General features: G+C 48.1%; 1 protein-coding gene across 1 annotated transcript; it reads right to left on the reverse strand.

Moving 5' to 3' along the window:
• Positions 1-736: 736 nt before the first annotated feature.
• RBM38 (RNA binding motif protein 38) lies at positions 737-16,785 on the reverse strand. The gene is made up of 4 exons (XM_009570178.2): positions 16,467-16,785; positions 15,352-15,475; positions 14,615-14,669; positions 737-2,156 (listed from the first exon to the last, which is right to left on the reverse strand). The coding sequence occupies exons 1-4, from the start codon at positions 16,632-16,634 to the stop codon at positions 1,856-1,858; spliced, it is 648 nt and encodes a 215-aa protein (XP_009568473.2). The 5' UTR covers positions 16,635-16,785; the 3' UTR covers positions 737-1,855.
• Positions 16,786-25,568: the final 8,783 nt, after the last annotated feature.

Genomic DNA, 25,568 nt, shown 5'->3' on the forward strand with positions numbered 1-25,568 from the left:
AAAAGCTGATATTCACAGTTTGCAATAGGTAAAATCCAAGAACTATATTTCTAAAGCAAGTTGGTGAGGGAAAGTTTAATGTAGCTGAGTAACACAAATGAGGCTCACGGGGGTGACCACCCTGCCAGAGGCCTCACCATTGCCCGCAGCCTGTCCCTGCCCTGCTGGATCAGAGACTCCTTGACTGGGATGGAGCTTTTCCAAACAATACTCTTTTGGATGGGTTCGATTTTGTAAAAAAAAAAAAAACCAACCTATCTTATCCTAAGCAAATAACAGGAGAAAAGCGATACCCTGAGGATTCTTGGGCAAGACTTGATCTCAGCTATCCTGGTTTCCACTGGAGCTGCACCAGGACAGCAGCACTTTCCGCTCTCTGCTCCACACAGACTGGGTGTGACCAAGCACCTGGTGCTGGGCACGAGCACTGGGGACCACACAGCTCTGGCATGATGCTCCAGGAGCTCAAACCCCCCCAAAGTACCAAGAGCAACAGGTGCCGTGGGCCACGCAGCAATGGTGTGTGGGACACCCCGCAAGGGACAGCTGTGCCCGTGCAATGCAGCGCTGGGCCAGGATGCAAGCAGAGGCGCCTGCCAGGCTCCGACACAGCACAGGACACACTCCCACCCGGGCAGGTTCGCAGGCGAAGGCCCAGCAGAGCCAGCTCAGGTCAATTTGAAAGTACTCCCTAATGGACTCCAGCCAAACAAACATGGTACCATACAGTATCGAATAATTTTAAAAGTTAAAATAGTTTATTGCTGTTCTTTGTAGAAATGCACTTAACTTACATCATAAGTTCTCCTCCTTTATTTGGCTGTTGGATTATAGGCATAAAAAGATTACGTTTACCCATTTGTTCAATGACACAACACCTTTTTCTCTTTTGCTCCACTCATGATATTCTCCTAAGCTTCAGTGGCCAACAGCCCCAAATCTCTTTTACATAAATACTGTAAATGTCTCCATAGGTTGCAGCATTGTAACAAAAAATCTACCGAAGTAGACAAAATGTTCGGTATTCTTGGTTGTTTTTTTGCATTTAAAAATATACCTAAATTTGAGATAATCTTAACAGAGTAACAATTACAATAAGAAAATAGTACAGTGCGTTGACTAAAGGAATATTCTGCTCTCCTTCAAGCCAATATTCCCTTTTGCATGTTGAAGTGATTCAGCAATTACTTAAGAACTTTTACCTACATACAATAATTTAGTAAAATGAGAATTAAACAAGGCAGATACTTACTACTATTCTTCTGTCTGCAATTCACAGCTCATGCGAATAAAATCGCAATAAATATTAAAAAATAGTTTTTCTTTTTTCTTTCTTTTTTTTTTTTTTCTGTAAGGCATCTCTGAGTATTACAAAGTTTTTGTACAACCAAAAAATAAGATTGCTTTTTTCCACGTTCTCCAAGTACCTCTGTACCTCAATAGTAATTAACAGGATTGCAGGCTTGATGAGGAGGGGAGGGCTGATGGGGTAGTGCCGGAGACGACCACGGGTGATGGAAGCAGACCGTGATGTGTGCAAGAATCGGTAGTTTTCCTGTGAAACATTTCCGTCACTTTTAGAGCATCTTCAAGACAGTATCTGTCCAGATTGAGAAAAACAACTTACCAGAAGTTCATTTTCATGAGCACAGTCAGACTGCAAGGGTTTGGGTTCGCCCTTAACACTATAAATAGCTTAGGTATTGATATGCACCTACGTAAAGGGGATAAGGAGTGGGGTAGGGGTTTTTTTCTCGTTTTCTTTTTATATTTTTTTTTTGTTGCTTTTCTTCTTCTAGTTGTATTCTTCCACTGTGAAAGATTGTCCTAGGTGTCGAAGGCATGGGCAAGGCCCTTACTGCATGCGGTCGGGCTGCAGCTGTTGGGGCTGGTACTGCACAAAAGCGGTGGCGGGCGCTGCGGGGTTGCTGGCGGTGATGGGAGGTTGGACTGCGCCTGTGTAGCCGTATCCCACAAAGCTGGCAGCAGGGGAGGCAGCATAGGGGTACTGATCGTAGGCAGCTGTGGTGTACTGGGAATAGGCTTGGCTGGCGGCGGTGTAGTCGATGTAGGGAGAGGTGATGGACTGCACAGGGGTAGGGATCACCACGCTGGGCTGGATGATAGCTTGGGGGTAAACATAGTGAGGCGTGAGTCTGTGGAGGCAAAAGGAAAGAGTCAGCGAGGGGCTGGGCTCCCTCCAGCCTGCATATTCCTCCTCCTTCCCCAACAAATTCATGTGCATCGGCCATAGAAACAGTGCTGCCCAGCAGTGGTGCTGCTCAGGGTGGAAAACCAAACCCCCCCCTAGACCCCAGGGGTGGCAGTAGCGCAAGGTGAAGCATTGACTGCAAGAACGGACAAACACCCCGGTCTCCATGCCTTGTACGGCCCACCATCCAGACTGCTGGTGCCCAAAATAACGTCCACGGACAACAGCAACACACCCCTTGCCCGACTGGCTCTCCATTCCTCCCTACCCACCACTTGCCCTGCTTGTCCCTGCAGCCTGACCAGCTCCCATAACCTCCACGTCCACCTACCCCGACTCCTCAAACCCTGGTGGAGCCCTCCTGAGGACCCCCAGCCCCTGTGGGGCACCTCCTAGCACCAGGGATATCAGGTCGCTCCTCTGCTCATCCTTTCAGGGTAACGTCCCACCAGGATGACCACTGTCTCCAGGCAGAGCCAAGGGCCTTCCAGCTTGCCAGCTGTTATCAATTACTACACATTTAAGCCAATGTTTCCACAATACTTGATGTTTAGAGCAATGCTACAGGGTGTTTGTTGTAAAACAAGATATTGGTTCTGTTTTTTTTCCCTTCAGCGCCTCTCCTCAGTAGGGACCGTGCTAGCAGCGCCCAGTCCAGCAGCGACGCTCGCATGCCCGTAAGCTTTTACATCCCGGCTCTGCAGCAGCCAGTCCCGGCATTCCTTCTGCCCTTTCGATGCAAAAAAAAGTGCTGCTTTTCACCAACCAGTTTGCCCCTGCCCCGAGGTAGCCATGCTGCTGAAAGGAATTTAACAATGCTACAGTCAATTAAAGCCCACAGACCAAATGATCGTGGAGATGATTAATGCAGGATTGGCCACTAATTTGCTAGAAACTGCTAATGAGCAGGAAAGCAAAAAAAAAAAGAAACAGCAAAATGAAAGACCTATGTTTTCCAGATGGCCCACAAAAAGTCAGACCTCAAACAAAAGCAAAAAAAATGCACAAATATGAAGGTCTAAGTCCATCCATCCATGGGCCAGACAAAAACGAGCACTTGCACATGCAACTGCAGGATCCAAACAGTATCTGCCTGCACAGCCCTCAGCAGCAGAGAGCTCCACTGTGCGCAGGCTTGTCAGATCTGGGGCTTATTTAAGAAATACGGGTGTGCAGATCCAACCCCAGCAAACAGGACATGACCACCTAAAGATCAGAGCCACATGCACAAAAAACAGCACCCTGTGGGTAAGGTCCCTCTGGCCAGCCACTTGTTGAATCACATCAGGCAACAGCACAAACCAAAAACCATCCTCTTGAGAGCTCGTTCCACCCCGCCCCCAAACCCAACTCATTCTGGCAAACAAAAAAAAAAACACAAGGTAAAAGCCTGCAAAGAACTTATGGAGATTCAAGCATTTTGAGGCATTTTGTGTGGATGTGTGACAGCGCATTTTCAAACACAGCTACTTCTTAAAGCCTCCCACAGGCTTCTCACAAGAAGCAGGCTTGTACGTGCCTAAACTGCTCTCTAAAGCTGAGCTCAGCTGCTCAGGAAGAAGATATCTTGCTCTCTCCTCCATCTGATCTCCAGGGTCGGAAACTCCAGTAGATTCACCACGCTGCCCAACAGCGGGACCCAGCGCTCTAGTGCTTCACAGGGACTCGCAGCCAGGGACTGGAAACTTCTGCTGGATGGGTTACTGGCTGCCCTCATTCCACCGAGTGACCATTCTAGATCTCAGCCACCACACACAACGTACTGGGGTCCACCTGGGGCCAACACCCCCCCCTCCAGTAGTTAATGAGGCTGTTCCCATTTGCTTTACAACCAGCACTGGATGGTTTATCATGCTCTTCAGGCTGGAGAAAGGCTTCTTGCAAACAAGCGCTCATCTGAACAGTTTTCTCTCCTTTTCCCACTCATATGCACTATTTTTTCTTGAGGCAATTTGCATGACGAGAGAAGGTTTGTTCTCCTCCCAGAGAGGCGACTCTGCACAGCAACACTGCCTCCACAGTCAGGGTCCTTAGATATAACAAGGCCACCCCCCAGAGGAGTAGTACCAAGGAGGAGGAAGATGGATGGTGGAGAGCAGCAGCTCAGCCTTTGGCTGATTACGTGCAGGACCATCTCCAGAGGCCACGGCCATACCCAGCGTAGTGCAGACCTCACAACATTTTGGTCCATAAACGCACCATACCCGATATCACCCTGTGACTAACAAGAATGAGATGAGATGGCAGAAATTCACTTTTGGTTTAGCTCCGATTTAAACTGAGGTTGGCAGGGCAGAATCAGACCTAGAGCTTAAGGGTTAGTTCAGACCAAGAGCTCTTAATGTCACACAGTCAAACCAGCCAGCAGCGGCAGCCACCTCTTCCAAGGAGCTCAGCCCAGTCCCAAACCAGAAGTTCCTCACGCTTGGCCCCTGGAGAGTTGTTTCGTTTCATTTTGCTTCAAATAACACAGAAGTGCAATACCATTCTCTTGGCCAGCCTGGCTCTGGAGAAAGGCTCCACCGAGGCACCCCCAGGCATCGCCCGTGCAATCCTCAGGAGCCAACAGGCAGAACCCACACACAGTTCTTGCTCTACCCAGTCAGAAATCGGCCTGTTTCCCAGACTGGTGATGGATGCTCTGTCTGCTTGTTGCTTCTCCCTACATGTGTCCCACCACCTGCTTGATAAAGTTAAATACACACACACACACACCCAAACACAGCAAAAAAACAAACGCACAATCCTCATGCTCAGGACTTGCTGAAAAACACCCACCAGCGGGAGCAGAGGAGAGGCCTGCGCTTTTTCTGCATACAGGCATTCAGCCTGCACCTGCAAAAGGACCAGCAGGATGGTTCGACAGCCTCCAAGCAATCCAGCCTGAGCATCATCCTCTTTGAGCAGCTCTGCAGGTCCCCCTCGATGTCCCTTGCTGCCACCCAACCGCTCTTCGGAGCCAGCAGAGCCCACGCAGAGGACACGGCCGTGTGGGGAGCCACTGGGGAGAGTGCACGCTCCCAACTCGTTCCCAAGAAACTCCACGTGTTGGTTTTGCTTTCACGTACACAGGTCCTCCATCGCAGCTCCCACGGTGTGCTCCAGGGAGACGACAAATCCACGACATCCTGCACTACCTTTTTTCCTTAGCAAGGAAAAATTCTAGCTCTTCAATGCTACTTTCGAATAAAAAGCACCATTAGCTAAGAAGACAGTAAGTATTCCGGTACTCCATTTCCAGGAAATACATGCCAGTCCAATACGTACACGAGTGCACATCACACACTATAGTTCACTGCACTAGAAAAATCACATTCAGCAACTCCAGGAGCTCCTTCTATGTAAAAGGAAAGGTTCTTTAGGTCTGTGGGGTTTTAATAATTTAGGTAGAAATTTCAATCCAGGTATTATGCAGTTCAGACTTCTGAATTAGATGGACAAATGGCAACTCATTGATCAAAACAAAACACACAATCCAAGGTAAGGTCACTTTGATGACTTGCAGCTACAAACAAAACAAAACCAGTGCACCACGATGAAGTTCTCTGCTGGCTCCATTTAGCACCCACAGATTTTAAGATACTTCACAGAAACACACACTTTTTTTCTTTTTTCCCCCCCCAGGGAAAAATAAGCTCTTTTGGAATTCTTTTTCTAAAAATCATCAAACTCTAATGTGAATTTCTACAGAATGAGTCACATCTGTGTTTTAAGATGCCTTTCCTTTCCTTCCCCAACGATGAGCCCTGCTAACCAGAAGAGAACTTCATCTAGAATACACAATGTGATTGTAAAACATCAACCAAGTGATCAGCCATCGCCAACACACATCAAAGTCATCCGGTGAACAGCAGATGTACAAGACGCTTATGGCATTACGATTAATCGCGGGCAAAGGCCACAAAACGCAACAAGCATGGTCAAACCTAAGTCTAGAGCCGGTGGTGTCTCCGGAAGGACTCGGGAGGTCCGTCGTGGTGCAGGAGGGCAGCCAGGACCACCACATTAGCCCACGTTCCTAACTACGTGGCACAACGCCACACTGCCCCAGCAGCCAAAATTGAAAGACACAGAACAAAAGAGATGGTTACAGAGCCATTGGCAGAGGAGATGCAGACTGGGCTTCTGCTTTTGCTGTGCAAAATGCAAAGGACAGAACAAAAGCAGCACATTCTTGGTGCAGTCCTGGGTGGAGATGTTTGAATGCATCAGGTCACGCTTACGGCTGTCAGCGCCTTTGGGTCCTGGGAGGTGCTGCCTGCTGAAAGAGAGGGCTTCCTAAATCCTGCCATCACTTGGCTCTCCCCACCACAGCAGCAGCGCTGCCGGAGGTGAGCTGCAGGGCAGGCGTGGCTGACAGGTGGCTGCAAACCCAAGAAGAAGAGGGGACCAGCCAGACAGCCATGTGTCCCACTCTCCTTCCCAATAGCAAGGAACAGGAATGAGCTAACGAGGCCCCCTCCCTCATCAGCAGCTCTGTCTGGCAGAGTTCATCCCACAATTATTCTATATATTTGATTATTTTAGGTCAGATTTACACCTATAATGTGTTTTATCTGCACCTTCTCACCTGCGTCCCATCCTCCAGAGCTTTCTACACATGAGCCATGTGCAGCTTCTGCAAGCTGCACAGGTCGAGGAGAGCAGTGTGGCAAGAGCTCCTGACCTCTTTGAGCTCTGCCAGACTCATTTGGAGCTGGTTTTGCTGCTTCTGGAGAGGTGGGAGACAACTGCAACCCTCTGTTTCCATCAAGTGAGGGACAGCATCACACAAACTCTTTGGAAACGAGGAGAGGGACAGGGCTCTTGGCATCTTCACAGAGATCAGCGCACAAATGTCATTGCTGCAACCAGCCTTTTATTCCTTGAATAATAAAAGAAACAGAGTCCTTTGTGTCTCCCAGTGAAGGCACAAGTTCTGGCATTTGACCCCGGGAATTTGGCTTCCATTTCCACTAGAGTTGATGTGTTAGCTGCTACAAGGACACCCACACTGCCACAAGACGTGATGGCAGGCGGTGCCGGGCTTCAGTTGGTAGGTGGTACTGCAGAATGAGCTGAGCGTAGCCACAGCTGTTCACAACAGCAACATGAAAACCATCTCTGGTGAGGTAACACCTCCAACTACAGCCTAGATGACAGATTTGAAGATGTATTTTGAAGTGGGTTCATGAGTATGAGAGCCCCATGCAGAAGCTGCTCTGAGAAGCAACACCTCAGCAACACCAAGGATAGCAGCAGCAGTTGGGACTCTCTACAGCTACCTCGGTGTTGGTGATGTAGACACTTCCTGAGGTATCCTGACATAACTCATGCCCCAAGAACATCATTCCTAAAAGGACATTCCCAAACCAACAAGCACTTGCCTCATGGAGCCACTTTAGGCAAACCCTTGGGGAACGGAGACAGACTTGGTGACATGTGTCATATGGGCCCCCCAGCTGTAGAAACAGGAGAAATTCAGGCCCTGCTCTTAAATCCAGATACAATGAGGAGGGGCTACAGCCTGGAGCATGGCCAAGACAGTCCCTGCCTGCCAAAAAGGACTCTTGCTCCAGGAGATCAGAGTTTATCCACCAAGTCTTTTGTGCAGACCGGGACATTCATCATGCCCCAACCACTCCACCATCCATCATTTTTCACTGACACAGGCTGTACCTCAACCACTGACTCGACAAACTTCCAAATCCTGACATGTTCCTACTAAAGCTGGTTTAAACACGCATTGAAATGTCAGTGGCTTCTGCCTGATCAGCCAGCTACCTCAGCCAGCTTAAAGTGAGAAAGGATGAACTCTGCAGCGCCAGTGCTAGTCCAGTACTTATCTTCACCGACGCAAACACAAAATGGCAAACCAACCAATCCAATTTCAGCTTATCTTGCAACTAATTTGCCTGTCGGTCTTCCACTCATCCTCCTCTGGCCCTCTGGGGAGATCTTCACAGAAGCCTGTGCAAACAGGTACACAGTTGGGTTTCCTGCTTCCTGCTGGGACCAGACATGACCCCACTGGTGGCAATCACCAAGGAACAACTTGCCACAACAGATTGTTCTGGGCTGGAATCAGTACAAGAGGAAAAGTGAGTATATTGCAGGAGTAAATAATAACCTTTGCTGGTTGCTGAGCCTACCAAAACCATCGCTCAAGAAACACAAATGCCAACTTAAGGGCACAAGAGCAATCCATGATTTCAATTTATTTTCATTTTGGCAGGAGAGAGAAAGTGTAAGGCACAGGAGGCACTGCAGTGGCAGATAACCTCTCATAACCCAGCAATGTCCTCATTTTACAGTGTTAGCACACCTTGACTTAAAATTCAACATACCAAGGGCCTGAAGTAGAGGAAGGTGGATCCTATTAGAACAAGTTAAAACCAAACGCCATCTACACCTTCCCCAATAGCTGGTGCAAAGGTACCTAATCCCTTTTCACAGGTTAACCAAGAGTCTGAGATCAACATTCTGAGCTCCAACACGAGTTAGCTAGGCTCCACAATTTACACCTTTATCTCCAGCATCTTGTTTCCCCCACACCCAAAGGAAAAGTGAAAAAAAAAAAAATCCTAAACAAAGGTACATTAGGCCAGACCAAAAATAGTTTTGGAGAAGCAGGCTGAAAAACACTCAGGTAGCAGGAGATAACATCTGCCTGAAACCAGAGCCATCTGGCACCAACGAAAAAGCCACATAGAAGTTTATCCACAACTAGTCAGCTATCCAGAGAAGGAAAAACTCCTCCCCTTTCGAGTTACCAGCACAGCCAAAACAGAAATGAACAGACAGAAGAAACAGAAAATGCTTCACATCAGTGCACTATGGGAGACTGAGTCCTTCAGCATCACTGTAAGAAGCCCAGGAGGGTATCAGATTCATCCTGTCCACACAGGAGGAAAAACAGAAGTTCTCACACATCAAGCCAGGAACTCACAGGAATTTTGCCTTTAACTGAGCCTTCCGATTTTTCTTCTGCAATCCGGAGAATGAACCAAAAGCTGCAGAAACATCTCTAAAGTCTTCTCAAGTACCTGACAAGTTTTGGCATAATATATATTAAACTGACCACTATCAACTGGCCCCATTTTTTAACACGCTTACTTTCTTTACACATGATCCCTTCCACTGACTTTTAATGAAAACCATCCACACATTTGATTTATCAAAACCCCTTTCTTTGCTAAATGAAGTATTTTGAAGAAGAATGCTGCAGCTATGGAAGAACCAATGATCTATTTTTGATAAAAGAAAACCTACACTGGTAAAACAAGTAATTTCTCAGCCAATAAAGAAATCCTATTTCAAGGGCTCCAGTAGTGTCTGCTACTAGTTGTGCCTTTGTTGTTCTAAGGCATCTAAGACATCTCTCTCCACACCTTCCCACAAGCCGGAATCACCACAGGAGCTGCAAGCCTGCCCCCAGCACAGCTTTCCCAGCCTCCACTACTTTGTCCAGAGCAGAACCAGCAGCAGCTCAGCTATGGCACAGGAGAGCTGAAACGCTTAAAGTTGGCAACGGGGAAATTGCAGAGGACAGCATGATCCTGTTTACAGGATTTAGAGACCGAGAAATAGGAGACTCAGTTTTAAGTTCGAGGTCCACGACTTTTCATCTTTTGTGATCATAGAGTATATTTAGCTCTGGAATGTAGCTTGCTCCCATCTGCGGGGAACAAGTTCTTCATATAAGTCATATTTAGAAGTGACCTAGTGTCCTTGCTACCAAATTATCAGCACAACAACTGTCTAGTTCTCTTGATGATGTTCTCAGCTCAGAGGCAGGCCAGTCAGAGCTGCATTTATCGTTCCAATTACTGGGCAAGTGCTTAATACTACAGAGCTGGGGACCAGTATGCCAACAGCTGCGCAAAGGAAAGATGAGATCAAGTACAAGCTGGACCGCTCTGAAAATTCAGACGCGTGCACGTCTGCCACACTGAGACTAAGAAGCACCCGCCAGGTCAAAATAGGAGAATTCTACGGCCGCCACTCCCAGCTCCGGCAACCAGAGTTTCTTGGATTTCTGCTGCTAAAGTGTCTGTTCACACGCTGGTGAGGATGAAGAGCAAACCCAATGAAGGCAATGGAATTATGCAAAGGACGACACAACTCGAATCATGTGCTGTAATGAAAAAGCTCAGCTGTGCCCTCCATCCCACACAGGCCTGTGTCCTGACTGCACTGGAATGGCACACGGCATCCTTCGCCCAGCGCCCTGCAAAAGGCCCAGTACTGCCTTCGGCTCAGCATGCCACTTACGCAGTCAACAGCAATGCCAGTATATCCAACCACGCTCTCCTTTTGTCTTGTTCTACAGCCCTAAGCGAGTTGTGCCCAAAACTAAAACAAACCGTGTACCAAACGCTTTAGTCCAATATCAGCATTTGCCACCTTGAAGTAGATGTTCAAGAAAATTCACAAAACCATCTGATCTGCTTATAAATACACGTCTGATCTTAGAAAAGAATAAAGGATCTCTTTCTGACTGCCAAGCGTTTGGTCTGAATAGCAGTAACCATGCCCGAGAACCAGCAGCTGAAGCCATTTGGAAAACAGATTTTAATGTTTTTCAGGAAATCCTCACCTCCCCAAAGCTTTCATGTTATTGGCACACGATGAACAACAGGTGCCGGGTGCGCCAGCCCCACGAGAGCCGCGGGGTGCGCTGGGGTCCTGCAACGAGCCAGCTTTTTGCTAAGTGCTGCGATAGGAAGTCGGAGCATGGGATGCCGGCTGACAGAGGCTGAGCAGAGCGAGGGCAGCACACGCCGCTTTATAAGCACAACCACAAAAAAGATGAAAGTTTGCTTCCTTTTATTTTTAACCCAATAGAGAAGTGTTTAGGATAAACAGCTGCAAGAGAGGGTGGGCTGACACAAAGAGGGACTTTCTTCACTTCCTAACTGCAGCAGCAGCATCAATGCATGACGTTTCAAACTCAAAGAGCTTTAACTCTTTCCAATGCTGCCCAAGACCAAATGTGGGCCAGAGTGAGGGGCCACCAAAATAAGCAACTACACAAGGATGGGAAGCAGGGTCTCTGAAGCAGCAACATTCAATGTGCAGATACAGAAAGAGCTGGATCCTGATACAAGATACAGTTATATGTTTCCAAGAGCTCAGTTACTTAGTCACTGGTAGATCTCCCACACAGATACCTCCTTTGCTGAGGCACAGCCTCAGGAATGCATCTGCCATATGCTGCTCGCGTCCAGATCAGCAAACACAACTGCAAAGAGGAGAACAAGGGAATCCCCGTTTTCAGCGCAGGCTCAAGCCTGTCTCAAGAACTGGAGTCCCAGAGGAGAGGACGAAGAGGGGGACCCCAAGCAGCTCTGCCATGTCACTAGGAACTCCTAGTCAAGCGGTCTGCACAGTTGCTCCCAGCAGCTTCCAACAAGACCCATACGGTTCTCAAAATTTCTTAGAAGGGACACTGCTGCAGTAAAAGACAGCTCCATTTGGAGAAAGAGGGTGTCCCCCTTCTCCAACCACGTAAGGGCAGCTCTGTGCTGACCGGCAGCTGCCTGGACAGGCACTGCCAGCTGCCTCCAAGCAAAGAGCCGTCTGTAAGCTCCAGGCTAAGCCCCCAGGCCTCATGCTGCTTCCCCAAACTCAGAAGCCAGATCTCTGATGGTCACCCCAACACAGATGCATCCTTTGCCCTGTGTTACTGTTAAGATATCTGGTTATAACAATCCAGAGACTACTTTTTAGAACAGTATTTGCTACTGACTCCGTGCTGTCTGCTGCGTGAGTGCCTCCCCTGCCAGGACAGCAGAAGGAAGCAGAGGTTCTTCATGGTTTCTCTTTCTGTTCCGCACACCCCAGGCAATATTTACAGCTGCATTTGGGTGCTTGGTGTGTGTGTGTGTGTGGGGAAGCCTTCAGTTTATAAATAATCCTCACTGATGTTTGGGTAATTTTCATAGTTTCCATTCACTTCAGGTTTCATGAAAACCTGCATTTTGTGGCTTCATAGCTGGAACACGATTGGCTGGCTGGCTCTCTCTTATTTAACTGCCTACTAGTTAATGGGTTGTTCACGCATTTCTTCCTTCCCAAATCCAGCTTGCACACCTAGGACCCAGTGTTCCATAACAATCACCTTTAGGAAACTGCATGCCAATCCCTGGGCACAAACACTTTGCAGAGACAGCAACTGTAGGAAGGAGAACTGGGCAACATCTTACAACGTTGGCAAAGCAGATGAGCCACTGAGCTTCACTGGGGGAAGGTCACGATCCACTCCACACGGTCCAGAGTGAGTGGACAAGAGCAATTTGATGAAGCTTCTAAAAACAGACAGACCCTGATAAACTCTTCATCTGTCCTCAAATCCCACAGAGGGCCATGGAAATTGTGGGTTCAAGGGAGTGCAAGACTGGAGTCTGGCAGGCTCCTAATTTTGTTTGTCTACCGATGGGACAAAGAGGGAAACAGCAGCCAATCTCCATTACTCGACTGAGAACCTGATGCTTTGCTCAGAAGCCACAGAGCACCTCCAGTTGTGATGCTCAGAGAAATAGCTCCACATTTTGCCAAATCCACATTTTCAGTGATTCTGCTCCAGTAAGGATTGAATGCAACAAAGTTCTTGTTTACTGATGCTTGCAAATAATGATACATAATCCCATTTCTCCATCCCTCCACTCTCCTGGTTCCTGTCCCTTGGCAACTGGTAAATAATTTATAGTGCTCCCTCCTATATGTGCTAACTGCAGCTCTGCTGGTTTAATGATGAAACCAAAGCCTAAGAACTGGAACAGTAACTGCCTAGATCACAAGGAACACGCAGTCAGTTGATCTCACACTCCTTTCGGTATGCGAAACCGAAAGCAAACGGTTCAAAAGAAAAACTACGTTTTCCAGAGCTGCAGGGCTGTGGCTTCTGGGTAGGAACAGCACCCACAGGAACAGCAGATTATCTGCAAGAGGAACAGGCGTGCATCAACACTCCTGCCAACATGAGGAGTTTAACGTGCTTCACCATTTTGCTCTTTTCTGTCAGTGTGCATGGAAAAACTCCTAACAGGCTGGTTTTGTAGTCAAATTCTCTCGTGCACTCCTGTGCAATTTGGAAAGCCTTTACAGTTCACGTCACAAAGGTGCCACTGATGCCTGCTTTGGGGCATAGCTCAGAAAGCTATTGTAGCTCCCATGCTAGGAAAGCTGTTAAAAAGCAGCATCTTGCCTATGTAGGCTACTGTAGCTCTTCACCAGAAACAAAAACGACTCTTCATTTCATGACAGATGTTCTTTGAGCCTTTCCAACATAGTCGTAAGCGCTTATAAAAACTGGCATGTTTGAACCGTACACAGCACATGTACACTGGGTGTGCACTATTGTGGCAACACAGTCTCTTACATCCATAAACTCACTGGAATGAGATTATCCAGGCAACTGGTAACTGTAACTATTAGGGCAGAGGAGTGAAAGTTTCTGTTTTGTTGTTAGCAGGGCTTTTTTCTTTAAAAAAAAAAATGCCCTAAAAAAACATGGGTAGGAGCAGGAAAGAGATGAAGTATTTCTGTCGACAAAGGCCAAAATCCTATTTATATTAGAGTGACACACAAAACAACACAGCAGTGCTCAAAAGCTTTCAAAAATGCACCTACTTTCTTAATGCTCTTAGAAAATAATAATAAACCCCCCTATCAATATTCACGTTCTGAAACAGTGTAAAAAAAGAACTGCATCAATCATTAAACAGTTAAATGAAGGCAGTATGACAGTCACTATTGTTCTCGTGAAGCACACTTGTCTTTTGCAGAGCAGCTGCCAGATCCTATTAGATGTATAAAAAGGGGACTTTTCTAACCAAGTAGGGATGGTATAAGCTATTGAAAACAGCAGACAAAAGCCCACTTTTGCAGACTATTCAAGCCTTGTATAACATCTGTCTAAAATCAATTTTTGACCTAATGTTACTTTCATTAAGTAACAGACTTTGTTTCCAACGCAATTTGTTTTCTAGGATAAAACTGTATCCTAAGCGTTATTACATGGGAAACCGCACAGAGGAAGCAGAAGATCTTATTTGAGAAACATGAGAACAGAATTTGCTTAATTGTTTTGACACCTTAAGTACTATAATAGAGAAACTATCTTCCATTTATTTGAAATCTTGTGAATTCTTGAAATTGGCAAAGCAGCAAGCAATGCATCGGGTTTATTATGACTAAGATTTACTGAGGATAAAGGAGGATCTGTGGGAATTACATTAAAGCTGACAAATGCACAAAATTTCCGAGATCTTCACCAGAAATAAAGTACCCTGAACATTAGCAACAGCTGTTGCAACTGTCCACTCTTGACGGCTGACTTTTTTCACACATTTTAAATAATGAGGAAGTAGCTTCATGAATTTGATTTCAAACAGACTGTTAAGAAACATTTCCACTTACCCAAAGGGTCTCTGAATGAACGCTGGATGTAGCTGCTGCACACCTATAGTAAAACCTATAAAAAAGCATTCAGAAAAAAGAAACATTAATCCATGGCATCCAGTGTAATATTCAACTCATAATGTACGTGGATAATTACACCCCCAGACCCCCCGTACATGCATGTCATCTGCCATGCGCGTGAGCAAATTCAGAGCCTCATTTAGAAGTAAGTTCATTTCAATATGCATATGTGATACACACAAGGACCAGATGAGCTTTCAGATTAAAGAACAGTGTGAAGGTGCTTTAACTGAACAGCCAGTGGGGTGCAATGCCTTGTTTTACCCTGGATACTGTGGTTATTAAACCAAAGAGTAGAAACGGTGAGATGGATTTTGCTGTTAACAAGCAGGATAACAGGAAAACAGACAAGCCATGGAAGAAAACAGCTTTAACTCAGTTATATGAGCTTAAGTGCATAATACTAGTGTACCAAGTAGGAGTAAGAAGATACACCCCACCTCTAGTGGGAAGTGTCCCTGCCCATGGCAGGGGGGTTAGAACTGGGTGGGCTTTAAGGTCCCTTCCAACCCAAACCATTCTATGGTATGGAAAAGAGGTAACGAGTGTCCTCAGTTAACAATCACGACGATAAGCACGCATCATCAGATCAGATGAATCCACCCTGCGTAACTTGTTTCCTCGTCTTACAAGTTATTCTAATAGGGAGATACGGGATCTCCTGGATGCCTCACCAGTTTGAATACTCCTTGGTTTTGCTCCCAAATATGCCAGGTTCACGTTTGCTTTCCTGCCATCAATGATGGGGTTGGGGTCTTTACACGCTCTTTCGGCTGCGGCTCTGTCTGCCATGGTCACCTGAAACGAAGCACAGCCTTGTTTGTAGCAACAGCGCTTTGTAAACACTCCAGCAACAGGCACTAAAAGCGGAGTTTATTTATTGTTCTATTTTGAACCGCGAGCTGAACTCCTCTCCGCGCAGCCTCTCCTGCACAGCGAGATGGGAAGGGCTCCCGGGGACTCGATAGAAAAGAGGGCTCGCCCCTCGCCAAGTTACTCTGTTGGGCTCACGCCAGTTGTTTTCCCTTTTTTTTCCCACCTCCTCCTCCTCCTCCGTGCTTTTCTCAGGAGTCGGAGGAGCCGGTCGCACCGCTCCCCGCAGCGGAGGGAGCCGGGGGTGGGGGGCGAGCAGCGCTGGCAGCGGCGAGAGGCGATGCTGACACGAGCGGGGCGGCACCGGGGGCTCTGCCCCACACCGGCCTTTGTCCCGCCCGCACCGCACCGCCAGCAGCCGCCCCGGCCCCGGCAGCACCGAGCGGCTCCGCAGCGGGGCACGACCCGGGGCACCGGAATCTGCCCCCTTCCCCGCCCGGGGGGAGGATGCGGGGAACAGGGATGCGAGGGAAAAGGAATGTGGGGGAGAGGGAGGGATGGGGGGAAAAGAAAGTGGGGGGGGAGTGGGGGAAAAAGGGATGTGGGGGGGTGGATGCAGGGAAGGGAGGGATATGAGGGAAGAGGGGGGGATATGAGGGAAGAGGGGGGGATATGAGGGAAGAGGGGGGGATATGAGGGAAGAGGGATGTGGGGAAGAGAAGGAGATGGGGGATAAAGGGATGCAGGGAAGGGGGTGATACAGGGGGGAAGGGAGTGATACAGGGGGGAAGGGGGTGATACAGGGAAGATGGGGGGATATGAGGAAAAGGACGGTATGAGGGGGAAACAGATGCAGGGAAAAGGGGAGGATGCAGGGGAAAAGGGATGCGGTGAAGGGAGGACGCAGCCCCGCCGCCCATCCCCGCGGCGCCCGGCCCGTCGGGAAGCGGAGCGGGGCGCACGGAGCGGCACTTACAAAGCCGTATCCCCGGGATTTGCCGGTCTGCCGGTCGGTGATCACCACCGCCTCCTCGATGTCCCCGAAGACCTCGAAGTACTTCCTGAGGGAGGAGTCGGTGGTGTGGTAGGGCAGCCCCCCGACGAAGATCTTGGTGAAGGTGGTGTCCTTCTGCACGGTGTGCATGGTGCCGGCCGGCACCCACCGGGCCCCCGCGGCGGCCCGAGGCAGCGGAGCGGCGGCTCCCCGCGCCCTACAGCCGGCTCATGGCCGGGCTTTGTCCCGCCCGCGCGCCCGGCGCCGCGCCCTCCCGCCGCTGCCGCGGAGTAGCGGCCGCCCCGCCGCCCCGCAGCCTTTGTAGCGCCCGCGCGCCCCGCCCCGCGCGCAGGGGCCACCGGGGCGCGTAGTCCGGCCCCGACACCGCCCGGAACGGGGGCCCTGCGGGCAGCGCAGCCCCGGGGGAAGTGGGGTGTCCCGCGAGCATCGCGACCCCCCTGTGCCCTGCACATCCCCGGCGAAACGGGGGATCCTGCGAGCATCGCGACCCCCCTGTGCCCTGCACATCCCCGGGGAACGGGGGACCCTGCGGGCATCGCCACCCCCCTGTGCCCTGCACAACCCCGGGGAACGGGGGACCCTGCGGGCATCGCCACCCCCCTGTGCCCTGCACAACCCCGGGGAACGGGGGACCCTGCGAGTATCGCCACCCCCCTGTGCCCTGTACATCCCCGAGGAAACGGGGGCCCCTGCGGGCATCGCGACCTCCGGGGAAATGGGGTCCCCCGCGAGCATCGCGACCTCTCTGTGCCCTGCACATCCCCGGGCAAACGGGGGCCCTTGCAAGCATCGCGATCCCCGGGGAAATGGGGTACCCCGCCAGCATCGCGCCCCCCCCCCCCCGTGCCATGCAGACCCCCAGCAAACGGGGTCCCCTGCGGGCATTGCGACCCCCGGGGAAACGTGGGCCCCTGTGGGCGTTGGGACCCCGTGAAAATGGGGTCTCCTGCGAGCATCGCGACCCGCTGTGCCCTAAGGGGCATCGGGGAAACGGGGTCCCCTACAGGCATCGGGACCCTCGAGGAAACGGGGTCCCCAGCGAGCATCGCGACCCAGGAGGAATTGGGGTCTCCTGCGGGAGTAGCGGACCCTGCGGACCCCCGGAGAAATGGGGTCCCGTACTGTCAGCCGGACCCCAGGCAGACGGGGTCCCCTGCGGGCGTCAGGACCTCCCTGTGCCCCCCCGCGGCAATGGGGTCCCCAGCCCCGCTCTCCCAGCCCGTCCCGTCGGTTCCCGAGGGAGCAGCTGCGGACCCCGCGGGGACGGGAGGGGAAGGCGAGGGCACTGCTCCCGCCCGAGCCCGCCAAAGAAAACCGCCTCCAAAGAGAGTTTTTTCTCACCCCTCCTTCCCTCTTTTCAATTGCACAATAATCGCAACTGCAAGTGTTTAATCCCTGGCAGGCTCGGACACAGGGACAAAGCCAAGGAGCAGTTTGCCAGCCTTGGTGGCACGCCGGGGGGCAGAGGCACGTTAGGAAGCCGAGGAAGGGAGAGTCTTGAACGAAGTCAAGGGGGAGGAAGAGCTACGGGTTCAAATGCTGAAGAGAGGTCCGAAAGTATCTGCCTTGAGCAGGTATCTAAGCTTCCTACTTCTCTACTGGACACATGGAGCTGCCTTTGCATTATTCCCGTTTCCACTGATGGTCATAGAATCATAGAATAGTTGGGGTTGGAAGGGACCCTAAAGATCATGTAGTTCCAACCCCTGCCCTGGGCTGGGACATCCCACTGGATCAGGGGCTCCAAGGCCCATCCAACCTGGCCTGGACCCCCTCCAGGGATGGGGCAGCCACAGCTTCCCTGGGCAACCTGTGCCAGTGTCTCACCACTCTCATGGTGAAGAAATTTTTCCTAATGTCCAGTCTAAATCTGCCCCTCTCCAGTTTATACCCATTCTCCCTCATCCTATCACCATAAGCCTTTATAAGTAGTCCCTCTCCAGCTTTCCTGTAGCCCCTTTCAGGTACTGGAAGATCGCTATAAGGTCTCCTTGGAGCCTTCTCTTCTTCAGGCTGAAACTGGTCAGCAAACTGGGTTCCTCTCCATCACCTCCTTTTGCATTGTGTTTCCTTTCAGGGTGGGTAGCTCATGGAAGGGAGGCTCTGAAACGCCCCTGCCTTTGATCTGACCTGCTGTTTTCAGCCCTGACCCCGGGAAAAGACAGGATTTAAAGTTGGGAGTAGTTACTGCAGTGCAGCCTCATATTCAATTCACTTAACTCTCCGTTTGCAGATGCATGAAAACAAAAGCTGAAAAGCTGCACAGTGCCTGAAAATCTACCCTTGGGGAACACTCCAACGGTGAAGTCCTTGCAATGCTTTTATTCCTCCCTACCAACATGGGTTAGAGCTCGAGGTGTGCAAGGGTGTCCTAGGAAACATTTTTCATTACAGTTCCCATTCTCCAGAACCTCAAGCACTGTCCCTGTGCCTTAAGTTTACTTTACCTCTACAGGGGTTATCATTTGGCAGAGAGAGAAGATTTTTTTGGCCACATGATAGATGCAGAGGTAAAATGTTAGCAGAAAAAAAAAAAAGCCATTGAAGTTCTAAATCACCATCTACTTTGGCTTCTATACAGCAGGTTCAAACTCTACAGGCATTTTTCTTTTACGGAGCCCACAGAGAAAAGCCAGTTATTTCAAGAGAAAGGAATGCGTTAATGTCTGTGCTCCGTAGTTATTCATTAATATTTTTTTTTTTGCATTGCTTCCATAGTTCTAAACACCTTATGCTTCATAGAAGAAAAAAAAAAGCCAAGGAAAGTCATTAAGCTATTCATTCCCAAAGCAGCAGACTTCAAGGCTAGGACATGTTTCCATTGATTACTGTGGAAGAAAGACGGAGCTGGGCCAGCAGCACCCAACATCACTGCAACGTTAACAGCCTTCTGCAAAAGGGACGGTCATGTGGGAACCCTTTGTGTTTTCAGCGGTGATATGTGTATGTGCAGCCACCAGCTGCCCCTGGTCCATCCCGACAGCAAGCCCGGAATACACCTTTGGGGTCGGAATACAGGCAGAGGCCGGGGCCTCTCCCCCACTGAGTCATACCCCGTCTGTCTGCATGACTTCCACCACAAACTGCACATCAGCTGCTTCCTGGGCTGCCTGAGCTAATGACAACCCAGTTGGCATCCAGTCACTGTCCTTTTACAGAGCTTCATTCTGCTCCAAATGATGGCAAAGATTCAAATCATCCAAACAGACTCCGGCTCCTCTGCAAGGCTCATAGAATTCACAAAATCTACCAGAAGCATCTCAGTTCTCCATGCTTACAATGCATCAGAGGGAAAAAACCATCACATACTATTTTCCTCTTCAAATACGAGCCCCACACCTCTGAAAGGAGGAATCCCCGTTCCTCTTCTTTCCTAGAGGCCAGAGCAGAAGTTGTTTTACAACACAAGAAAGAAATTAGGGCTCAACCTGTATTTAGTGAGCACTGCAAACCCCACAGCACTGCTGGCGTGGCTGGGGGAGTGTGCATTTGTTTTGCCACACCCTGAAAAGCCGGAGGGGAAATGAAATCTCCTGTCTCATGGTACAGCTATTATAAGAACAGGGTCTAATGAGCTGTTACCACAAACACAGCGGGAAAGAGAAGAACCCCTGAACAAGGGTTCAGTCATCCTCCCCAAAACACCAACAGATTAAATCCAGCCACCAGATCACAACTGCAAGAGCTTGGCAGAGCTCGTTTGCTAACACCGTCCCGTGCTTTTTTTATGATGATAACAGTACCTGTGAAGAGTATGTCTCAAGTTTCTCTGGTCAAAGAGAGCTCCTGCAGAGATAGGTGAATCTCGAGGTATGAAGCTGCCTTGAGCAATGCTGGACGATGCTTAGCACAAATCTGAGAGCAGACTGCAAGAAAAGAGGGGAATGCAGATCTGCTATTGTAGGGCTGTATTTAGTTATCTGTATTTATTAAATAACACTACACTGGTCAATCAATGAGAAAGCTTGGAGAAAAAGGCACTTTTAGCAGCAATGTACACCATCCACATTCTTAATGTATAAGGTTTTTATTGCAAACCAAGAGCATCCTATTCTCATAGAGATTGGGAAGATTAATTTTACGGTAATCCAACATAGTTAAGATAACTTACTGGTTTCTTACTTACATATTAATATATCCCTTAAGGTTTATGCAAAACTGATACACAAAGGCTCCTTCTGGTGGACTTCAGCAGCATTATCCAAGGTGTGAAATGGAGCAGCTGTAGGTCACCAAAGCAAGCATGTACTGAAAGTCTTAGAGAAGGAGGCACTGCCAGACCAGCCAGGTACAGAACCACATAGAAGCAGACCCTGGCTAAAGGAAGAAAAATAGGTTATGGTAGAGGAAGTTGTAACTCTGGGAGCGCAAGAACAAGACAGAGAAAAGGGGGAATAGCAGCAAATTCATTGCAGGGGAAAAGCTAGCCCTGTTCCTTGCCCTTTGCAAAGTCACCAGCTCTTTTCTGTTCTTGTCCCTCCTCTGGCAGGGAGGGGTAGAATGAATGCCAGTGAAGCTCTGTGGTGCTCTCCATGCATATTTACTTCAGCATTTCCCTTTCTTCCCTTGGTGTCTTTGGGAGAATTGTATTGAGACATCCCAGGTCTGGGCTGAAAGTCACTGAAGAACCTCCCTCACTCCTTACAGAGCTGATGGGCTTTATTTTTAAAATGGAGCGGGGCTACTGTGGAGCTCTGACCCTTTTCAGTTTCTGCTGCTGCTTAGCCAAGACTTCATTGCTGCAGGGCAGTGCCCTTGGGTTTTGTCATGGATACCCGCTTACTGGTTATTGCAACAACAGTAGATGAAACATCTCTATTAGAAGCTCCGCAGTTAAATATGTTATCTGGAGAGCAAGGGACTTACTGTGGGAACTGTTTGGTTTGTTAGTTTTACTAATGCTGAGCCTGGATGCTGGCCACCAGCTAGGCTGTGAACAGTAGCGTAGCTGGGAGATCTTGAGGGAAGCTACATTCAGTGGCATTTGGTTTAGATTATAGCAGGAAATTCTGCATCTTGGCCATTTGTCTCAGATTTTCTGCTTTGGTGCCCTGAACACCCCATGACCATTGATTAACTCAGAGCTCCTGCTGCAGCAAGAATTAAAAAATAAAAATTCTTCTTCTTTGGGCCACTTGTAAGAAAATATTTGAGTAGAGGATGTTCCTAATCAGGACTCCTTTTTGAATAGGCTTTTGCTGCAGTAGAAGTCTTCCAATAAGGAGTATTTCCTCTTCTGAAATATTTCCGGTCTGGGAATGATGAGTGAGCTCCATTTCCTTTGCTGGCTACACTGGTTACATAGAAACAAGACCATTATCACCTCTGGTGGTCACAGAATGATCTGTATTAATGATGCAAGTAACCTGCAAAAAATGAACACAATACCAGGCCACACAAATATGGACATTGGTAACTCTGGGGCTGAAAGAAAAACAAATGGGACACCTGAATGGATCACCAACACTTGTTAGAGAGAGAGAGAGAGAGGCAAGAGGAAAGGTCATTAAAAGACTAGTTCTACTTCTCCGTAAGTTCCTGCCCTCCCACTTGATATCCCCTTTGCAAAATGCAAGTTGTGTGTCTGTGCAAATTAAGGGCAAACTGAGTCATGATAATGCTAACAAGATTCCCTGAAAATAAAACAGTCTAGGGAGAGAAACTGCAGAGCTCGTAACTGCTTGGAGGATCTGCCAGGAAGGCAGAGCTGCAATGCAATCCATGGATCTAAGTCTGGATTAAAATATAGGCATAGGAGGAATAATGGCCAATGAAACTAAGAGGCTGTGCCATCGCATCACTCATACACGTGCAACTACCAGCAAGGAGAACTTCTATATTCAGGAATGTTGTGCTTTGTTCTTTATGCATGGTACATCATGGTACATCTCCAGAGCTTGCTCTTTCTTTCCCCTCTTCCTCTGGTCTTGCGCTTCCCTAGGAATCGAAGTCCACTGGATTGTAAACAACTTTCAATTACTACTGCTGGGTGGTGCCGCTGTCAGAGCTTTCTTTGCTGTCTACCAGGAGATGCATTGTGGCAGGAAGATTCCCCGTAGCTCACACCACCACCGTTCCGTGTGAGTTTCTCAGAGACTACGCTCAGCAGCACCACAGTAATTTGGCAATTTTTCTTCCATGTGCCCTTGTGCTGACCATGTACATCACAGCATGTCACAAGGGAAGAATGAACCACCCAGAAATACTTGGAACCAGGAAGGACTGAGTCTGGTTACTCTGCTCTCGGGGAATTTCTCTTCCATGATCTACAATGTGTTGTTTATCACAGGTAGCCTCCTGAGAGCTGTCCCAGCCAACCAGAATACACACAGTCTTGGTAGACCCTGCCGGGGAGCTGGAATGACAATGCACTGAGGATGCAGTAGATGTGGCCGGGCCTGCCAGCGGGGGATTGTTCCAGTCTGACAGCAGGGAGCTGGGCTGGCTTTCTGAGCAATGAAAATACTGCCCTTGATTAGGATGGTGACTTGTTTTCTGGCATTGTTGGCATCTGTACCAAATAGTTTTGTCATTATCAGTACTGTGATGTCTTGGCCTAGAGCAATGGTAACCCTTTCCTTTCCTTGGGGATGACTGCTCTTTGGTCCGTTAGCGAATAAACTAGTGAGAAGTGCTGTGATGTTCATACTGCAACTAAATAATGTAACAAATCTATGAAACCCTTTACTAGCCGATTTCCGTTTCTTCTTTGCTCTGTAGGAGAAGACAGAAAAAAAGATGAAAAAGGTGAGAAACAGAAAAGGAACAGGGCAAAAGTGAACAATTCATGTCTGTTTCCAGACCATAAGTTTCTATCCAGATTTTCCACCCCAACTCCTCCATTGATAGTGAGCAGTGGTGGACAGCAGCTGTAAGATAGAGAGGTCCATTCTCCTGCTATTGACAGCATTAGTTGATGTCAGAAGAACATTAAATGTGCAGACCAAAATACTGCCCGTTTCCTCAAGTTTACCTTTGGTGATGCCATAGAGGAAGATTCTGCAGGAACAGGCTCAGGTATCCCCAGATCCGAAGGGCAGGGCATGGGGAGAAGGGAGAGAAAGGTAAAGGAACAAACCCACCAGTGATCATCTGCTAAACACAACCTCCAATAAATTTGCATGTATGTACAGAAGTTCTGGCCCTTTTAATGGAAATATTGTCCCAGCTCTCTCAAGCTGAGATTCAATTATTGACCAAAAGGGTTTGCTTCCCTGAAAAAGTTTTTTTGAAAAAACATTCCATTTGAGTCAAACTGCAAAGCTTATATCTCAAAATAGTTCAAGAACTGCTCTCACCATTTCAGTTTTATATTGTGCTTTGGGAAAATATTAATTGTAACTTTATACTTTTGTTAGTGTTTTAAAAACCATAAACTAGATTTTAAATTGAGCAAGAAATCATTTTGTGTTCTTTAAAGGAAGGAATAAAAATATTTCGGCCATTTTGAAACAGCATTAATAATTTTTTTTTTTTTTTTTTTTTTTTTTTTGTGGAGCTGTTATGTTAAAATTAAGTGATATTTTCCGATTTGTAAAAAAAAAAAAAACACACCAGAAGATTCCTAACAGCTTCTGTCTAACCTGCTAGGACCACATCCCATGACATTTTCATGGGATTGCATGTGACACTGGTAGCATAAACTGAGCAGGAACTGCCCATCCACTCCAACAAGGGAATGGTCAGGACACAGAAGAACATTAAACAAGACATCTCAGCTCTAGGACATGCAACACAGTTGTGTGGGCAAGAGAGACAATCTTAACAGCTAAGGAAAAGTGAATTCAGAGCTGAAACACATTGATAGCACTGAGTCAGACCTCAGGTGGATTCTTTCTATCCGACTTCCCCACGGGCAAACATGCCCGGGTCTCACCCATCTGGATCAGCTCTTTAATCTGGTGATGTTCTCTTGTGCAGGTTGTTTATTTTAGACGTTACTAATACACTTTCCTCTCTTGTCACATTCAACAAGATAAACAATCCATCTACTCTGGTATCACCCTTGCAATTTCTGATACTCTTAGAAGCTATTTAATGCCTGAAATGAACCTGGCCAAGTGCAGAATACTGTACAGAAAAAAAACCCAGATGATCAGCATGTTAGTCTTCTTCAAACAGTTAGCTAGAAACTCTTGAGCATCCTAGTTACCACGTCTATTCTACTCAATTACAAGGCAGCAAAGACTTGTTGCAGTAACTCTGAACAGGATATCAACACAACTGAACTGTGAAGACATCAAACCCAACGTATCAGCTATGGACAGAAAAGCTACACTTATGGAGCCTGGAAAGGTATTTAAAAAGAAAAACACACTTACCTGGACTGAAAACTGGGCAGAATGGTTCCAGCTTCTACATGATCCCAAAAAGCCTAGCATGTGCCTTTTACAAAGATCTCAGTTACCACAATGCCACAAAAAGGCAGGACGGTCACAGACTACAGGGGCCAAAGCTCACTCAGGTGATGCCGCCCAGTTCCTTCAAGTAAAACACCCACATGCGATCAGCTGGAGCATCACAGTCCTTGCTGATGGAAGAAGCCATCAATAGCTCAACAGGCAATTGTCAGCAGCACAGTGTCCCCAACGCTGCAGCAGGACGGCATCAGCTGAACGTGACAACTGAACACTGGCAGGCTGTTTCCTGCAAAACCACAGGGACCAGTTACTACATCATGCTTTTAGTTAGCGGATAAGCACATAGAGAAGAGCATAAGACAATAAACAGGATATATATTACGTGTATTGTCAGAAACACGGACCAAGGTTGATAGATCAGTTGATCTGTATTTTTGAAGTAAAGTCAAGCTTGTGAATTAAGTATATGGATTGTTACTAAATCAGGAAATCCAGTCCGCTTTTGGATTATGTTTTACTTTTCCTAGCCTCAGGGACATTTCCATCAACCTACAAGAAGAAAAAACAATTCCTCTGTTTCCTTTCCAGAAAAGCAGCTTTGACAACACTGTCCGTGAAGATAAAAAAGCCTACTAAGAGCAAGATAGTCGCCAGCGGGTTCTCAGATGACTCTGATAGGAAATTTACTATTGGGGAACTTTTC

This window comes from Cuculus canorus, chromosome 16 (assembly GCF_017976375.1).
Source record: "Cuculus canorus isolate bCucCan1 chromosome 16, bCucCan1.pri, whole genome shotgun sequence".
Taxonomy (NCBI): domain Eukaryota; kingdom Metazoa; phylum Chordata; class Aves; order Cuculiformes; family Cuculidae; genus Cuculus; species Cuculus canorus.